Genomic DNA, 13470 nt, shown 5'->3' with positions numbered 1-13470 from the left:
TTGAATTGGGTCAAGCAGAGATAAGCAGGATAAAGGTGGAAACCATAGATCGTGAAGCATTTGCGTCCTGGTCGTCCTCATGATGCCGTTCGTTTCCAACCAAAACCTGTCGTCGTCGTGACTTCATCCATCGTTCGACCCCACCCAACCCTTTGTCAACCACAGGGGAGAAAGCAAGGGGTAGCAGGACCCCAACCACCAACCGAGGGTAAACTGTGCCTCCGGCGAAGCGGAAGGCACGCAGAAAGCCTAGAGCATCATCGAAGACCATGCCAAAAGAACAAAGGTAAAAGGGTCAAAAGAAAAAAGGGAAAAAAAAGGAACCAAGACATTGCCAAGTCAAAGGACCAACCCAACCCGCTTCCCGCTTGCCCCCTCGTCATCTGAACATCGTGAACCCACCTCCCCCCCCCCCCCCCCCCAACCCAAAAACCACCTCTTCTTTCGCTCGTCTCCTAGCAAAAACGCACGGATCTTCCCAAACGAATCGTCAAGAAGAGAACAACATCCACACAACGCACGGTATAGGCAAAAAAACGCTCAGGCCATCCCCAGCCCGACTGCCCCTCTCTCCTCTTCCATCCGCCTGACCATCTCCCTCTCGCTCGGACTGCTCGGGTTCGCATCGATCCCGAGGATGGCGCTGATCCGCGTCCTATCCGGCTTGCCGTGGTGACCGCCGCCGCCGCCGCCGCTGTTTCCCGGATGGTGGACGACGCTGCCGCCACTGCTACCGCCGCAAGCCGAGTATGCCTGGTCCTCCGGGCTACCGACCGGGGTGATGGGCGTCTGCGCTGCGATTCCCAGGTTCGCGATGCTGCCCGCGCCACCGCCCCCGGCACATGGGCTGTTGCCGCTGCCGCTGCCGCTGCCGTTGGGCTGGGTGCCGTTGCCCGCCGAGGTCCCGCGCCACGCCTGCTCGAGCACGAGCGGGTTGGCGCTGGGGCCGTAGTCGGCCGCGACGGCGGCCCAGAAGGACGCGCGGTGGGCGTTGTAGGCGGCCGTCAGGCGCGCCATGTCTACCGGGTGGCTTGCCACGAGGCCCGGCGGGGCGGGCAGGCCGTTGGCAGACGGAGGGGGTGGCAGGGCGGAGCAGTCCAGCCGGAGGTTTCCGCGGCCGGGGCCGTGGTGGGGCGCGCCCCCACGGGAGCCGCGCGCGGAGGGGTTGGCGCCATCGCGGTAGCCGGCCGAGTTCACGGGCGCTCCCGTATGCGGGTGGGTGTCGTGTAGGGGAGTGGGGTACCCGCGGGATGCCTGCGGGGACGCGGTGCCGGCCGAGCCTGACGAGTTCGTTGATGACGCCTGGGCTGGGCTCATGGATGCGGGCTTCGGAAGGATGGTGGGGAGGCGGGGCGAGTGGTTGTTGGGGGCAGTTGCCGACATGATGCTGGGAAGCTGGATGCCGCCCGGACTGTTGGAGCGATAAATCGAATCAAGAGGAGAGACAGACCTGCTGGTCGCCCCACCGTGCTCGCGGATAGGGGAAGGCATCGAAGTCTGGAGGACCGGCGAGTGACTGCTGTTCGAGGATCCCGACGACGTGGAGGTCGTGCGCTTGCGGCGATTGCTGCCGTGACTAAGCTGGTGGTAATGAAGGCGGCATGCAAGCTCCGTTTTTTTTAGGTGGGCGGCGATATGCTTATACGGCATCTTTTGCATACGCGTACGGAGAAGATACGCTTCCTACGCGCGGTGGCTGTTAATTGCTTGACCCTCGTCCAGATTATTCCCCCTTCGTTCAAGACCGGGGCTTCGCTGCATACCTCGTCTTCGCTCCAAGCTCGCCCACCGCCAGTCGAAGCCGCTTTCCTGTTCTTGTTGATGCCATAGTCGTGGCGATCTATGGCATCTGACCTGGGCATGTACGGAACATGATGCCCTGTCATGTGCATGGTCGGAGACATTGTGACCCAGATTTTCAGGTGTCTTTCTTGTCCCAAATCCTATTCTCTGAAGGCGCTTTCGAGTTCCACTGTCGTCCCAGACGATACGTATCAGGAACCCGTAGTTAATGATGGTGGAGAAAATAAAGGTAGTGGTCGTAAAAAAAGAACAAGCAGGACTAGCTGCTGCAAGAACTGAAGTCGACTTGTTTCTGTATAGGCCGCGTGGGGGTGAATGGAATACTCCGCAGTGAGAGCGTTTGACGATGCCCAAGGGCGACCAGGTCGTAGGCACTCGTTATGGGAGAGTGAGTAAACCAGTCATCGAAGAATGGACCCAGGGACGAGAAACCAGTCGAGATGCTCCAAGAGCGTAAGAGAAACAAAAAGTTCGACCAGGCGAAGAGATTCAGTATAATAGACCAGATTATACCGTTCAAGAATCGAAATATTTCTCCCCTAAAAGAATGTGGGCAGCCAAGCTAGTTGGTAACAACGAAAGAGCGACAACGTTAGCTGCGAGAAGAGAAACAGGAAAAAGAAAGGGGCACGCGCAACAGCGTACTGATGGGTGAAGAATATCCACAGATGGACTCGGTGGGTATGGAAGTTAAAGGAGAAGGAGCGAGAAAAAAAAAACAAAGCCTTTGCGGGGGAGGGAAGAGAGACGATGGGTAATAATGCATGGTGTTGCTGCATGACGTCCGGCTGAGGCTCATCCTGTCACGCAAGGCGGACCAGGGGGGGAGGGCACACACCCAGGCCTGCGGCCTGTTACAGACCTATGTGGAGACCCTTTCCGAGAGGAGAGGGGCCGGGATGGTGGTTACACTGGGCTGGACGGGGTATGTTTGTAAAGTTGTGCAGGGGAGAGAGACGAGGTGACCGACCCGCAGGCGGCCCTGTCAGGCCCAACCAGCGCCGCGATCACGACGCGCTGGGTATAACAGAGAGATAGATTCCGGTTGCAGATTCAAAATCCTGTTGGGGACTGCGGCGCGCGAGAAGGCCGCCGTTGCCCGGCGTGCTGAATCACAGAGCGAGATACGCCCGGATCATCCCAACAACGGATGACAACCCTGGACTCGAAACGGACGTGCGCGTTAACGCGCTCGGCCCCTGCTACCGCATCAGCCAAGGCGAAGGTGCCCGGTAGAGGACGGTTCCGGGTGTCAGGGGTCTGGCGCAAAGTCATGCTCTTGCCCAGACAGGATAGAACAAAACTCCTTTCGACACCCCGCGGCGATACGAGGGCATCGCTTGTTGTCCTGAACAACTCTTGTTAAGATGTGTCCCGATCTCCCCCCTTCCCACCCTGGAAAGAACAGTCGGACAAGTCGAAAAGCTGACTCAGTAATAAACGGCGGTGCATCACCACCGACGGCAGTTGTGTTGAACCTGAGCGTCGAAGGGAAAGAGATGAGCGGAGTCAAGAGGGGGGATGCATGTTGCAACCCTCTCTCACCATTGTCCGTCGTCGAAGCTTCGTACGGTCCGATTCTGACCGATTCAGAAAGCTCTCTTGCCACGGGTAATCGTGTAAGCCAAAAAGTGCGTTAGCGCCGTGCATGTGGGCTTGCAGTCTTGCGACTTGGCGGCGATGGTTGACAGGTCGGAGCGCGAGGCAGCAACCTGCGCGAAGGTTCAGACTCGGTCCAAAAATCGAGGAGTAGCGAGGAACAAGCAAGCGACTTCTGGGTACGCATCGTTTCAGCCCTGTCTCGATCTCATCCAGTATAGCACGCACATAGAGGCCGCTTCGATCGGGCAATCTCCCGGGTCACCCCTGGGTATCTTCGAGATGCCGGCGTCTGGGGGACAGCTTTTTTGTTGTGTTTTGGTTGCGGGAAGGAGGTCTGTGTCTGACTGGTGTTTGACACGCGTGGCCGTTGCCAGCCGTTTCCACCAAGTGTCACAGAACTACCCTGGTGCCTGCCCGTCATGCTTAATTGGACGGTCTTCTTTGCTCGCCCCGCTCTTGGCCGATGCCTCCTCGATCAAGGGGTTGCTGCTATGGACAAACACTCACAATACTGTGATCAACAAAACAATTAGTCGTCGTGATTTTGATTGAAGCATCGCTGCCAGCGCATTGATCGTTCGGAATCAAGGCCCGCTGAGGCGTTTTCTTCGTGGTGACAGGCCCTACACCTCCCGCAAAATGCCATGTGCCATCGCCAGACATCCGCTTGGTCAGCCTGTGGATGTGTCGCTGCGGATGCGTTTGCTACCTAAAAAAAAAAAAAAAAAAAAAAAAAAAAAAAAAAAAATCTCGATATGCCTCGAATTCTCATAGCCAAGGTCAGACGGAGGCATTTCCAGGATCTTGGCCGATGAGAGAAGGCGTGGAGCCGCCGACCACACGCGCCGACCGCTGGCTTCTGCGCCTTGCAGGAACAATGTCATTCATGCCTTGAAGCAGGTCGGGCTCTCGGGTCGTATCCAATGCTGTCCAGGATTCTCTCGCCTTGTCAATTCTCGGCTTTCGGCCCCCGGCGATTGGGTTAGAAACAATGTCATGTTTCAACGGGATGAGACGTCAAACCAAACGAACGGAGCGGATGCAGTCGCCGAGCCGAAGCCCACTCAAAAGAGAACGGAATGAACATGGGCTGCGACGGGTTGCGCTGGCTCAAGCGCGGGGCAGCGGGAGTGAGCGGGTCCCTGCAAAAGCCTCAGGTCCCAGATCCGGCTTAGGGTGGGAGGAGCCCCTCAAACTCGCTAACCGCTTGCCATCCTCAGCCGTGTCTCAGGCCTTGCCATATCGGGCCTCCCCACACAAGCCCTGACCACCCCTCGGCCACCCCACCCGCAACCTCAACTCTCTAGCGCGGCGACGACACTGGACGACGATGAAGCGCCTCGCGGGCCACACTGCCCGCCCTCGGTACGCCGACCCAAAAACTAGGCCCGGTCATATCTATACGAGTTCGACCAGGAACCGGCCGAAACGATCTCAACCGAAAGATTGCCCGATGACGGGAGGCTGATGCAGCCCTCAACCTTATTCCAGCTCATCGGACGACAAGAGAGAACACGAAGCACAGACGCCATTGGCCTCCAGCGAGCGAGGAAGCGGGCTTGGAGTCTGAGGCCCATCGATCCCGTCGCCTGCCGCTCGTGTTTAGTTTACCGGTGTGCCTTGTTCGCCCGACTTCCCCGGGAACAGCACGGGAACAGCTCAGCTTCCTTCTCACTTCCCGTGGAAGCGGGACAGGAGGCGAGTTCGGGGCCGCTCCCGTACATATCATCCCAACTGCGGCAGAAACGTATCGTCAGCACGCTACACCACATAAAGCCAGCCCTTAGTACGCCTTGCCACCACGTCACCTTATGTGACCATGCACATGTCCTCTCTGCCCATTTACGAACTAGGTGTGCCGGAATGGAAGTAATCTGGTGGAAACACAAGCTTCGGCGCGTGAGGAGGCTCTTCTCGTTCGCGCGGGTAAAGAGCTCCCTCATCAGCGATCCACCACGCACAAGATGACCGGGGCAACGAGCAGCCTACACAGTACTTCGCCTCTGAAGTGCGGCGGTAGCAGTGTGGCATCGGCACGTGCTAAACGACAGCCCACAACACCTACCATCCAGCCCAGCGGAGTTTAGCTTTTCTCTCTCTCTCTCTCTCTCTCTCTCTAAATAAATAAATAAATAAAAAAAAGAAAGGTAGGGGGGGGGAGGGGGGGAGAAGTGCTCTCAACAGCCCCATGAGATCTTCGGTCGTGAACAGCATCAGTCAGACTCGGGCCATGGGCTCTGGCTGAGCTTTGTCGCTTTGCGGGATAGAGCGGTGTCATATGAGAAAACATCGGACTAGCATTGACATGATTTGCCCGATCGCCGCTCAGGAAGCTCAAGATGAGACTTGCCGGTTCTCTCCCGCTTTGCTCTGGCTCGATCAAGATTTCCACCCGATCTCCTGGCATCAGAGCATTGCGGAGAGTTTTGCAGCTTCAAGATGAACCTGTTTTTTCCGCGGCAATATGTCGGGGCCCAGCAACACGAAGCGGCATCTCAATGACTTGAGAACAACCTCAAGAGTTTTGCTTGGTGGGCTTCCCAAAACTGGCCGTCATCTCTTGTCTGTCCACAAGGCGAGTTCTTCGGACGAACGTGTTATCGATGCTTGCCTAAAACCGCCCCTTGTCCTGTAGATACGGAACGATGATCGCCATCCGAATGGTCCTGTCTTTTCCAGAAAGACTTCCAACAGTGACATTAACAATGGGCGGATGATTGAATCGGAGATCTCGAACAAGCCGCGGCCGGTTCCCGCTGCAATAGACTACTACGCTCACGCCCGTGCGATCTCCTGATCGCCACGTACCTTTTCCAGAAGAGTTAGCGTGTACTGCGCACAGGTTGTTGTATGTAAATGCGATACGGAGCAGGAACCGTTACCAATCCAGATATGGTCCACGCCTGTGGCAAAGCCACAAACTCCAAGGAATGCCCAAATACAGGTACTCGTATGTACGTAGACATACATATGTAGTTTACGGGGGTTCGAACCCCGATGAGCTCAGCAGACGAGCCAGCCACGGCCGAACCCGAGCTAACTTGTAGCTGCAAGACACAAGACACAAGCACGAACTGCAAGGGCGCGGTTCATCTCTCAAACCCAATGCTGACATGCTGGAACCGGTGCCGTTTCAGGTAACACCCGCGCCCAATAGTTAACTCGGCGTGAGGTACTTTGAAGTGGTGCCGAGTCCGTGACTTAAAAATGGTGACTTGGCAAAAGAGAGAGAGGGAGGGAGGGAGAGAGGGGGGGGGAAGAGAGAGAGAAGAGCCACCAAAAAGCAGACCAATCTCTCCCCTACCGATCGTGGACGAGAAAGTGACCTACCTTAACATTCATCTTGGGCCGGGCCGGGCCGATCACTTGCAGCTCGAGAAGTGTCCGAATCACTTCCGCGTGCAAACAAACCCCTCCACCACGTTCTCCTGGAGACGGATCGTATCTGTTCCCCGGCGCTTATTCCGACCCGCAGAAGGCCCTTTCTGTGAGACCAAGGCTTGGGGATGCAGGTGGCAGCGCTATGCATGCAGCCTGAGGGCCGTGTACGACTGCTGGCCGTTTAGAAGGGAAGTGCACCTTGTGCACGTGCGGGATAACTACCTCCATACAAGACTGGGCACCGCTCAGAAGAATGTGGGTTTGAGTGTCGCATTGCCATTTCATCAGAGAATTGGGAATGCAGCGTTGGGAGTTGACTCGGACGAAGCAACCCGTACTCTTCCCTGCAACCGCCAAATACTAGTAGATACGTAGGTATCCAGAATATCCGGAGGCTACTCCGGAGAGAGGGAAGGATCCGTGTGTCGATCTCGGCTTTCACAACCACACCTGGCAAGTCTCTCGACTCCATGAAGACGGACTCCGCCCTATTTGGCGTGCTTGCCTCTCGCCAAAAGCTTCCCAATCCAAGCTGCCCCGACATGAACAGGACAGACAGCGCCTGAGTGAGCCGTCCTCGTCGATAAAGCCTTTGACCCGAGGCAACGTGTGACACCAGCCGGCCAGTCAAAACTCTCATTGTCCTGCCTTTCGCGGCCGAGAGCCACGGCAAGGGGATGCGGCAAGGCGCAGTACATCACTAGGCCGACGAATCAGGTATTAATGTATTTCGTACAGACATACCTCGACCTGGACGTGTTTGCCACCGACCGGTTTCACCAGCCAATAGCTTCAGCCATCACCCAGGGGTTTGTTGACCCTCCTGTCTGACCTTCCCGCTGCCGATCTCGTTCGAGCCGGGGTCCCGATTTGCACCAGCACCAAACCTCGGACAGCCGAGCCTTTCTCAATGCGCAGTACGGATTACATAGTACAGGCATACACTACACTGCTTCGTGCATGTGTAGTGTATGTAAACCGTAATCCTGGTCGCGGCCCATTCAGGCAATCTGTCAACAAACAGAATCAACGTCCGAACCAGCTCCAACCAGAAACCTGACTTTCTCTTCACTGCTGAACCTCGTCTCGTGTCTCGGCTCTTGTGCTCCTTAGAGACCAGCGAGGTGAGCATTCCGTATACAACAAGTACGCGTCCCTCCTTCCACTTACGTATACTACAAGTACCTAGGTAAGGTAGGTAAACGCTCTGCATTTTGAGTACGGAAGATATTACTGTGTAGTGTGGTAGCGATAACGACTGGCTGAGTTGCTGGGACTCGAACCTACATGCTTTGCAAACAGTGCAACCGTACGTGCTATTACAGTACTGTGTTACTGTTTCACAGCGCTTTGCCGTCAAGATGCGGAGCGCCCCCCAGAATATTTCGGACTCGGCCATTCGGGAGATGAGCAGCGCGGAAATGGCCAGTGGGTAAATGGAGAGCGAAGTGAAGTGATTGATATGATGCGCGTGATGGAAAAAAATTGATGAGATATATGAAGACCAAAAATCAGTCATCCGTGATGAAGGACGATACAGCAGCAGCTACTTCGTAATCTGTAGAGGTACGGAGTTGATACCTGATGGACTGCATGGTATCACTCGTAGGTACTGTATGTACTGTACCTAGCCGCACCAAATACACTATGGGGCACGGACTAGTGTCTCCGTACGAATCTGTACAGTACGTATCGTGAAATACATCAGCCCGCGTAACCTAAAGAACAATCGACACCCAGCCCCACCAAGATAATGTACTGTATACAAATCACTTCGTACTGTCACAGTACCTAGACCTCCTACGTACGTAAACAAATACACTACTAAACCTTAGCTTTATCAATGGAAGGACTGCATCTTGCTGGGAAACACCTACCTAGCCAGCCAAGACTCCAAGGTTAAGTGTGACTTGTATGACGAGTAGATCCGGGTCGTATGAAGAAGACCGAGAGCCCTGCGATTGATCAAAAGCCACTGCCACGTTTTCGCCCACCAATCCCTCCGGACTTGTCCGTGTACTCCGTACAGAGTACGTCAAGTTCGTCGGCAGGAGCCACCCACGGTCGAAGACAAATTTGAACCCAGCTAAGACTTTCACCATTTCAGGGTTCCCGCGCCCGCATGACGCCTCCCCGCCGTCAGTGCCACGGCCGTCATCCAATCCTCGCAACGACAATCATGAAAGGACGACGCCACACTGAAAGCTGACACAGCGCGCCAAGGCCAGTGCGAGCTTGCGACCGTCTGCTGTGTCGACCTGTGCAGCTCGAGCCATCGGAAGAAGCAAAAGCTCGACAAGCATTGGCGCTCCAGCCGTCGCAATCGCCAAGTGGTCGGCGATACAGGCCGGATTCGAGAAACATCGAGGAAGCGGGCGACGGTCCGCCAGAGAGAGCTGCCGGCCCGAAAGCGAAATTTCGGATCCCGTATGTGGCTTGCAACCCTGGTCCAGTGACAAAAGCTTTTCTGTCTTGGAAGTCACGATCCCCGCTCTGGACTTCGCACAAAACCCGATCCACCCCAAGGTCGCGCGCTTTTGAGGTCACGGAATCCTTCCTGGTTCTCTCCACCCAACCCCCAGCCCCCCATTCCCGACACCTTTTTTATCGGTCGAGGTACTTCCGCCCGCATGTCTTGACGCTGCTGCCCTGCTTCCCCAAGTTGTCGCCCGCGGGTCACTCACGAGTACTCTTCCGCCTCTAAACCACAGCCTTCTCACTGCTACTCGGGGCTTTGTGTGCAGTCTTGATTTTCTGCCACCAGCCAGCTCGTAAGTACCTACTTTCTCGTCCATCGCGCCCACTTCCCTGTCACTGCGATTCAACTTCTTTGAATACATCTTTGTCCCGCTGCGCGGAGGACTCGACGCGTGCTGCATATGGCACGCAACGCTGCCTGGGCACTGCACCGCGAAATTTCACTGCGCCTCTGGGGGTATAACGGCCTGTCGCGCAGCTGAAGGACGACGGTACCTACCACATGGTGTACCCGTGTACCCAACGCAAGCACACGACCCATCCATCGTCACTACGCGGTGCAGCGCACAGCTCCCGCGGGGTCTCGATGAGCATGCAATTTCTCCCGTCTTTCATTTTGATTTTTTCCCATCGCCGCTTCGTGTACCCGACTTTAGAGATCCCGTCCCTTCTGCACAGTGGCTAACTGCTTTGGCACGCGTTCCCAGACCATGCATCAGTGGACGATTTCGCCTATGCCGGAGTACCTCTACTCCAACTCCACCAACCACCCCAATGAACTTCAGTGAGTACTTCATCCTCTTGTACCTTTTCGTATCTGGACACCGAAACCTCCCCCCCCCTTCCCCCTTTTCCCTTCAAGCAGAGACCCAACCCATCCCAACCCCTCTTTACGTACCCAAATGTACTTCCTCCGAGCATCGCTCTGCGCACTCGGGGCTGGAGTGGATTTTCTATTTGGGGGTTACTCCAACATTGCAAACGTGTCCCGGCTGGAGACATCGCTTCTCTTTTCTTTTCTTCCGCCTTGCATCCCTTCCGCCGTTTCAATCCGACCAAGGCTTCACCGGCTCTCGTGGCTCCTCCCTGGTGCTCTTTTGCCCAGGGAGTTCCCGAGAGGACCCTGTGATGAAGAAGCAGCAGCGGGCACATGACAACATTCAACCATGGCATCCGCTCCAAGCGGCATCGATGCCCTCCCTGCAACCCCAGCAGTCGTTGCAGCAGCAGCAGCAGCATCACCGCCAGCAGCAACAACAGCAGCAGCAGCCAGTGCGAAGGTCATTCGCTAACCAGGCCACTTGGTACAGTCAGTCGCCTTATCAGCAGCCGCAACCGCAACCGCCGCAACCACAGCAGCAGCAGCCGCCGCCGCCGCCGCCGCAGCAACAACAGCAACAACAGCAGCCTGATGTAACGAGGCGCGACCAACCTACCGATTATCGTGCGTACCCCGCACAGCCACCCCCGACTTCTCAGCCACAGCACCCGCATCAGCAGCAGCAGCAGCAGCAGCAGCATGGGCAACAACACCATGCCGTCCCGCCTGTGCAGCCTCATGCTCAGCAGTCCCAGGCTCCACCGCCCCAACAGCAGCAGGCCCCTGCTTCTGCGCCCACACAGTCGGGAAGACGGAAACGCCCGGCGCCGGGTGCCCACCCTCCTGCCCATGCTCAGCCGCACCCGCAGCAACAACACGTCCCGCATCAACCACAACACGCTCCTCCTCCCCACGCTCCACAGCATGTTCCTCAGCATGGTTCCCAGCATGCCTCGCAACATGGCGCTCAGCATGCGCAACAGCACCCATCTCAACATCCCCAGCACCCGTCTCAGCATGCTCCCCAGCACATGACGGCTCCTCCGGCTGGTCAGCCACAACAACAGCAGCAGCAACAAGCGGCACCGACTGCTCCTATGGCCTCGCCTCAACTCGCGCAGCCTCCCTCCCAGCAGCAGCAGCAACAACAACCACAGCAACAGCAGCCACAACGCCAGCAGTCAGCGCATCTCCCGCAGCATTCACCGCATCAGCCACATCAACAGCACGCGCAACAGCCGCATCAGCAACATGTATCAGGCTCGGCTCCTGCTCAGACTCAAACCCAACCGACCACGGGCGCCGCACAGCCCACCTCTACGGATGATACACCAGCTCCTCCTCCTGCGAAGAAGAGTCGCACGAATACTCCCTGGACGCCTGCCGAGGAGCTTCGGCTGAAGCAAATGCGTGATGCGGGCAATAGCTGGGCTGAGATTGCCAAGGTAAGCAGCGCGTGCTCCCCCCTCCCCCTCCTTCCCCCCCTTCCTCTCTCCCGCTTTTCTTTCTGGCGCAATCTACGGATAGAGACTGATTGGATCTCCAGACATTCCCGCAGCGCACAGAGGGTAGTGTGAAGAAACACTGGTACAAGGATATGCATTATGCAGAGTTTGCGGAGGATGAGGTACGTGTAGCTTGTCTCTTCCACCAAATACTGCATCGGGAATTGACTGGACTCTCAGAAAGCGGCATTGTTTTCTGCCATTAAGGATTACGAGAACAATAAGTGGAAGTTTATCGGGCAAAAGGTTGGCAAGCCAGCCAAGGCCTGTGAGCAATTTGCGAAGGAGCATTTTCCTGGTGAGTGCGTGTGAAGATTGCAGCAGAACAGCGAGTCAAATACTGACACTCCAACTAGAACTGTTCCCCCCGCAGCAAAAGGGGCGATGAAAACGTCCAGTTGTCACTTTGGACTCTGGCTTGTGGCGCTCTCTCAACGGTGGCTCTTGTGGTTCCCTTGTCAGGTTTCGAAACAGACCGCGGATTGTGAGCTGCTGCGAGGGTACCACTTCCGCTGGTAGTCTCGTCGGTGTCCAATGTCCAACGGTTATAAGGTTGCTGGGCCCGCTGTTTCTTGGGTCTCGGTTAGCTGAGCAGCTGCGCCTCGCACCAGATCCGCCTGGAGCTGGGAACCCAAAACTGATGGTCGTGTATTTTTTTTTCAAGTGAGGTTTCGTGTCGGAAGATGCCGGCCAGGGCTCCTGCATCCTGCTAGGGGCTTCTCGCAGGTTCGTCCTTTTTTTCTTCCTGGATTGGTTTTCCTGATGGGTCGCTCTGGTGTCTGGTTCTGGATAAGGCCTGCCAGGAAAGAGGAACAGACTGCTCTAAACACCATGGCGGTGTTCGTTCCCGGCGGGCCTACGCCGACCTGAATGCCAGATCCCCGCCTTGTCACTGGCTGGGCTTGTACCTCGGATATGCTCACGGTGTGTATGGAGGGTTTCATCTTGATTGTGGTTGATACTGTCGGGTTAGTTTGTAAGCTGTTCGCGTTTTGACATATTCTCGTCGCAAGACGAGATTTTTCCCCCCTGCTATCCGTGCAAGCAGCAGCAGTTGTAGGCTGGTAGAAAATATCGCAGTAGTTATATCCCGCCTGCGGGTCTTCACTAGACCCAGGGTCGTGTTGTTCTGCGCAGGCGATCCATTTATGATTGCGCTGTAACTAACACTTTAGAGCGGAAAGTGAATGCTCGAGATCCCTTGCCGTACAAGTGTCGCGCTTAACGTACTTTATTCCCGGAACTTTTTTCTTTATTCCCGGGAACTTTTAAAGAAGCTCTTGCGTATTATTCTCGGGCTTCAAAGAGGTCGTCCTCTCATGGCTTCGAGCGTCTCTTTGCGCACATCTTCAGGGCCTCAGTTTGGGAAGGGTGATTCACGGATGTACCCTCTAGCAAATTTAGGCTCTACGAATGGTATAATGTGAGTGTTGGAGATAGAACAACCAGAGATTTTTACATAGTAAGTCTCTCTTGTGTCCTCCTACACTACACACCTGCTTCCTCATTGCGAATGTGGACACTACGTTGTACTTACCATTAGGGCTACGCCGTCGAAATACGAGAGAATCGCGTGAGGGATGGAAGGCATGAAGAGACTCGACGACCAATCACCGAAAGGCATGGGCGGCTGTGTCCAGGTGGGGCCCGTACTTTTAGTGGGGCCGAGCCAAGCGTAGCATGATCGTTGAACGTCTGGCTTGGCAATTGACTACTGCCTCTCGGGGGGTCCCACATAGTTATCCGGAAACTGACTGGAACACGATGGAACCCTTGATGGCAACTTATTAACGTCCATGCACTCGAGACACGGTTGCACGCGCGAACAACGGCATTTGCTGCAATGCAAGAGTCCCTTGTTGCGGCCGTCTTGCGGCCATC

General features: G+C 56.0%; 2 protein-coding genes across 2 annotated transcripts; one reads left to right on the top strand and one right to left on the bottom strand.

The window, feature by feature from the left end:
• Positions 1 to 540: 540 nt before the first annotated feature.
• MYCTH_2061546 (uncharacterized protein) lies at positions 541 to 1904 on the bottom strand (the record flags this gene model as incomplete). Its single annotated transcript, XM_003662463.1, has 2 exons — positions 541 to 1683; positions 1764 to 1904. 2 exons carry the CDS (start codon positions 1902 to 1904, stop codon positions 541 to 543), a joined length of 1284 nt encoding a protein of 427 aa, XP_003662511.1.
• A 7368-nt stretch (positions 1905 to 9272) lies between these two features.
• MYCTH_2303193 (uncharacterized protein) lies at positions 9273 to 12113 on the top strand. Its single transcript, XM_003662462.1, has 6 exons — positions 9273 to 9557; positions 9972 to 10048; positions 10575 to 11529; positions 11631 to 11711; positions 11770 to 11887; positions 11946 to 12113. Exons 2-6 carry the CDS (start codon positions 9975 to 9977, stop codon positions 11975 to 11977), a joined length of 1260 nt encoding a protein of 419 aa, XP_003662510.1. The 5' UTR covers positions 9273 to 9557; positions 9972 to 9974; the 3' UTR covers positions 11978 to 12113.
• Positions 12114 to 13470: the final 1357 nt, after the last annotated feature.

Source organism: Thermothelomyces thermophilus, chromosome 3 (assembly GCF_000226095.1).
Source record: "Thermothelomyces thermophilus ATCC 42464 chromosome 3, complete sequence".
Lineage (NCBI taxonomy): Eukaryota > Fungi > Ascomycota > Sordariomycetes > Sordariales > Chaetomiaceae > Thermothelomyces > Thermothelomyces thermophilus.
Note: the sequence above shows the minus strand (reverse complement) of the source record. Positions and strands in the feature narration are given on the sequence as shown.